The sequence below is a fragment of the Magnolia sinica genome, unplaced genomic scaffold (assembly GCF_029962835.1).
Source record: "Magnolia sinica isolate HGM2019 unplaced genomic scaffold, MsV1 ctg348, whole genome shotgun sequence".
Taxonomy (NCBI): Eukaryota; Viridiplantae; Streptophyta; class Magnoliopsida; order Magnoliales; family Magnoliaceae; genus Magnolia; species Magnolia sinica.
The window spans coordinates 417261-422677 of NW_026682814.1; the positions used below are offsets into that span (position 1 = coordinate 417261).

Sequence of the window (5417 nt, forward strand, 5' to 3'; positions counted from 1 at the left end):
ATATATCAATTGGGTTCGGGTTCGAGTTGGGTTGGGCAACCCGAGAATTTAACCCGAGCCCGACCCAAGTTTTATCAGGTTGGTGTTTGTATAGCCCAAGCCAGAGAGCAAACCCGATATATCCTGCCCAAACCCAACCCAATGTCAGGTCGGTGATGGGTCGGTCAGGTTGAAGCCGCCGGACTTTCAGCCCTAGCTCTTTTGAGCAACACTGCACGATGTATCAGGAAGCCCTCCCAAAAATTGAGTGAAAAAAACAAGATGCACCTTTTTTTTTCCTCTCCAGAACTCTTCATTAAAGATTAGAAGCATAAGTGCCATTTAAACATTTAGATGCAATGTGTAAAGCTAAAAATTCAGACCGAACAAGACTTTCAAAGGGCAATCTCAAAATCCGGAATACATCAAGTAACTAAATTAAACCGTCCGAATCGTTGTAACCATGATAGACAGGAAAGCACCTTGTCCCTTTTATTTACCCATTCTAATAATTGTATTTGAGACAATGTCTCTATTTAAAACAAGATTAAAGAAAGGAAAGGAAAAAAACAAAAACAAAAACGAAAACATCTTTCCCTAGATTCAACACCAGAACAATATATATCTAGAGCTTCTTAAGAAAAATATCAAACAGTTCTATTTTATATCGGAATCTTCTTCAATGTAACTACTAATCTTAGTAGTTACTAAGATGAGATGAACCTTCACCTAACAGTAGGGGCCTATTTGTCTCTGTCGGTGAATCCCTACTTCCAGATATAAGTCTCTTATTTCATGCATTTCGATGACAACGTCTTTCATCTTCATTCGTTCCTTTGGCGATTCTGCAGAACATGATACACCAACGCTGACCAATGAAACCAAGCAATCATGCATTCTATTTCTCAAATGGTTACGATTTTCCCTGTCTTGAATAGCTTTGGCATCTTCTAAGAGAAGTCTTGGGTCTATAATCTCCATTACTTGTTCAGGAAAAGCCGATTTTGCAAAGTGATGAAGGCTCTGATTGTCCTTAAACATGTCATCAGTTGGCCGTTTTCCAGTTATCATCTCGAGTAGAAGGATTCCATAACTGTATACATCTCCATGTGTGGACGCCTTACCGCCCATCCCATACTCTACGATTTACAAATGTCACATATTTGAATGTTAGGCAACTAATTAAAGAAAGATAAAAATAGTGGTTAGATATTCAGAGGGAGAAAAAAGGAATATTTCATTCATATAATTAACATTTCTGCCTCTCCCAAAATTTAAAATATCTGAGAATAAGGAATTTGATGAGTGTATGGTTTGTCCCAACAAATAGTCCTACTAAGAAAATATCCTATAAATAGAACAAGAATCCTCTGTTTTCACACAGTTTATCACAGATAGAGAAATAATCTAGTAACAATGCTTTGTACCTTATTAATTATAGTGTGAATCAATGTGAGGCCAATCTAGCCAACATTTAATCATCATTTACCCTTGGATAAGAAGGTCTATCATGAATTGTTGATGCCCACTAAATCAGCTTGATGTGATAATCACCACCATTCACAAAAGTGCATGATCTCAATTGTAACATTCATAGTTATTTTTGAGTCATGTATGATCAACATGTATTACTTCTATTTTGTTCATCATAAGTGGGACAAGTGGGACCACTTGGTCCCAAGAGAGAAATCCATCCTTTCAATTCATAACTGACTGTAGCTCATCACCCCGATATTAAAATCACATTTGTCACAATATTCTTCCATCTTTTGGCTTTCTTCCCTATTAAGAGTTTAATTCTGTTATTATTGTATTTAGTCCTATATATGAAGAATGCAGTAATGCATGTAGAAATTTCCATTGATTAGATCATTTTCATGCATATCATTCTTAACAGCCTTTAACATAATATAAATATATGGAAATTACCTATCATTTTGCAAGATAAATGAATAAAAATAAAAAGATGAAGGACTAAAATCCTTACCTGGAGGAATATACCCAATAGATCCCTTAATCCCAGATGTGCTGGTCTGATTTTGAGAGCAACTTTCTGCAGCTTCAGAGAGGAACCTTGCTAAACCAAAGTCACCCACATGGGCAACCATGTCATCATCAAGAAGAACATTGCTTGGTTTTAAGTCCCGATGAACAATTGGTGTTTGGGAATGATGATGAAGATAATCTAATGCCATAGCCACATCAATGGCTATATTTAGTCTTTGAGTAAGATTCAAATTCGTCAACTGATGTTGTTCATCTACATTTGGATGTAACCACATCTCCAGACTACCATTAGGCATGTACTCAAACACCAGAGCTTTGAAATCATTGCCATTAAAATCAATGCTCGAGCAAACCGTTAAGATCTTGACAAGATTTCGATGTCGGATGTTTCTTAAAGCTTCGCATTCAGCTGCAAAACTCTTAAAAGCTCCTTGCCGTAGGAGGTTGAGTACCTTCACTGCAACAAGTGTTTCAAAGCATTCTAGAATTCCTTTATATACAGAACCGAAACTTCCCACACCAATTAAATTAGCTGAAGAAAACCCATCTGTTGCTTGAAGGAGATCTGCATAAGAAACTTGTAACCACTGATTCTCTGTGGAAGATGGAGAAGAAGCTTTCTTTGGAGAATTTCTTCTCCAATAAAGAGCTGCAATGATACACGACAAGAGAATTGAAGACGAAACCACAGTAATAACTGTGACTTTTACTCTGGTAGCAAGAGGTTTTCTTCGTTTCTTGGAAGCTTGCTTAAGGCACCCTGGCAATTGTAGTTCTGGTATACCTCCACAGAGTTTGCTGTTTCCGACAACTGAAATTGCGCTGGCATTTCTAAAGATTCCTCCTTTGGGCACTTCACCCTCGAAATTATTGAATGACAAATTCAAATACTGTAAGAAAAGGAATTCTTCAAAATACTTTGGAATCTGCCCTGACAAGTTATTGCGCGAAAGATCTAACTCTTCGATACCTTTTAAATTCCTTAGAGACTCAGGAATGGTTCCTTGAAACAAGTTGCCATGCATATAAAGCAACTCCATGCTTTGACACTTTCCCAACGTGTCTGGAATTTCACCTGATAGTTTGTTCTCTGAGACGTCCATTTCCCGAATATTTTCTAAGTAATCAACTTCCAGCAGGAGAGACCCAGTGAATGAATTACGAGACAGGTTGATTTGAGCTGCGCCGACTTGTTTGAGTATGATACCATTGAGTTTATTTTGAGAAATGAAAAATTCTTCCATAAATCCCCAATTTCCAAAACTCGACGGTATGCTTCCATGGAAATCATTTCCATCCAAGAGGAGAATACTCAATCGAGTGATGTTGCCAATTGACGGTGGGATTTGCCCTGAAAATTTATTTCGACTTAGATTCAAGGATTGCAACTTGTTAAGCTTCCCAATAGCGTCTGGAAGAGTACCCTTCATGGAATTCTCTCCCAGATGCAGAGCATACAAGCCGACAAGATTCTCAATTCCTTGGGGAATAGTTCCAAATATCTCGTTGTCTCGTAAAAACAGAACCTCTAGCTGTGTCGAGAGATTAGCAATGGAGCCGGGCAACTCACCAGAGAGATTATTAAAATAAACAGATAGGACTTTCAAATTGGTGCAGTTGGTCAGTGAAGTGAGGAAGCCCAGGTCATCACCTTCTCTGCTTCCAAGCTGATTTATCTCTATATTGAAAAGGTAGAGACCCGAAAGACTTCCTAGATTCAAAGGCACATGTCCACTAAAACTGTTGTTGCTAAAATCAACTAATTCGAGACTTGAAGCATTGGACAATGAAATTGGCAGCGTTCCAGTGAATTGGTTTATAGCTACAGAAATCCGTTGCAGGTGTGGAAACAAAAGGCCTAGGTTGGGGGGAATGCTTCCATGTAGCCGGTTAACTGCCACGCTAAACACTTGGATGGATGAGAGATTATAAATCGATGGTGGAATCGTACCTGATAACTGATTTGCACCTATTCCAAAATTGATAATGCCTGCCAATTGACCAAGCTGGTTTGGAATTTGCCCGTCAAAATTGTTATATGTTAGATCAAGAGTACTGAGAGAGGAAGGGTTTCCCAACGAAGGTGGGATGCTTCCTCTCATATCATTACTCGCGGCGGAAAGAAAAATGACCTTTGACAAAGAGCCAAGCTCGGCAGGAAGTTCTCCTACCAGCTGATTCTGCTTGATGTTAAGGACTATGAGTTCTGTGCAGTGGCTCAGATTGGATGGAATTTCTCCTTGCAGTGAATTTACGGACAGATTGAGATGCTGCAACCGGAACAGACGGTCGATTTCTTGAGGGATTTGGCCTTGGAATTTGTTGTTGGAGAGATCGATTCTTCTCAGGAAAGAGAGATTTCCAATGTGAGGTGATACGTGGCCCACCAAGCTGTGGTCCCTGAGGTTCAAGCTCGTGACCCTTTGATGATGGCGGCGACTGCAGGTGACTCCCACCCATTCGCAGAAATGGAGAGAATCGTTCCATGAACTCAAGATTCCAAGAGGATCTTCGGAAATACCATATTTGAATGCGAGCAATGCGAGTCGATCTGTCTCATTTTTCAATGTAAATACCGAGGGTGAGCAGGAGTTGATGGAGGAGAGAAGGATTGCATGGAAGAGGATAAATGACCATAATACCCTGAGATTGGAACGTGGGAATTCCATTATGTGGATAGGAGATGGGATGATGAAGAAGAAAAAACCGGAATGCAGTGATGAGTTGTACTCACCTACAATATTTGTAACTCTTGCAACTCGAATACTGTTTGCGTCAAGCAGCAAAATTGTGGTTGTTGCAATCTAATTGGAACAATCACCATACAGCAAAGGAGGAACAAAGCAGGAAAGTCATGATTTTGACAAACAGAGGATCCGGACTCTTTCAACTCGAATATATGACGGGAAACAGAAGCGGATTGCATGGTAGTGTTGACGTCACTAGGTTCCGTGTGTCCCACATAATGTATATATTATATCCAAACCGTCCGTCCATTTTGAAAAGTCGTATTAGGGCTTGAACCTGAAACTTAAACAGATATGAATCTCAATTGGACCACACCATAGAGAGCAGTGGGGACTGAATGTTAACCATTGAAAACTTACTGGAGTTTTGGATCAATGTGATATTTGTTTTTTTTCCCTTCATCCAGGCCTATGTGACGTTGGGAATAGATTGGATGGTAAATAAACATCACGGTGGGCCATAAGAAGCTTTCAACGGTAGGAATTACTCTTCCCACTGCTTTCGACCAGTGGTCACTTAAGCTTTGGATCTGCCTCATTGGGTTCATGCCTTAAAAATGAGTTAGCATACTGAGTAAACTTTGTGAGGTCCACCATGATTTATATGTTTTATCCGCTCCATCCATCCATTTTATCAAATAATTTTAGGGCCTGAGCCCAACAACTAAGGGGTCGTTTGGCACA

At 39.6% G+C, this 5417-nt stretch overlaps 1 protein-coding gene across 1 annotated transcript; it reads right to left on the minus strand.

Annotated features, from left to right (window-relative positions):
- Positions 1-345: 345 nt before the first annotated feature.
- Positions 346-4731, minus strand: LOC131236238 (probable LRR receptor-like serine/threonine-protein kinase At3g47570). The gene is made up of 2 exons (XM_058233369.1): positions 1967-4731; positions 346-1118 (listed from the first exon to the last, which is right to left on the minus strand). Exons 1-2 carry the CDS (start codon positions 4653-4655, stop codon positions 709-711), a joined length of 3099 nt encoding a protein of 1032 aa, XP_058089352.1. The 5' UTR covers positions 4656-4731; the 3' UTR covers positions 346-708.
- Positions 4732-5417: the final 686 nt, after the last annotated feature.

Bases quoted from the DNA above. Each gene is read 5' to 3' on its own strand.
- LOC131236238 (XM_058233369.1), bottom strand. From the start codon at position 4,655: ATGGAATTCCCACGTTCCAATCTCAGGGTATTATGGTCATTTATCCTC. The intron at 1,119-1,966 runs GTAAGGATTTTA...TGTAAATCGTAG, and splicing joins TATTGGGTATATTCCTCCAG to AGTATGGGATGGGCGGTAAG.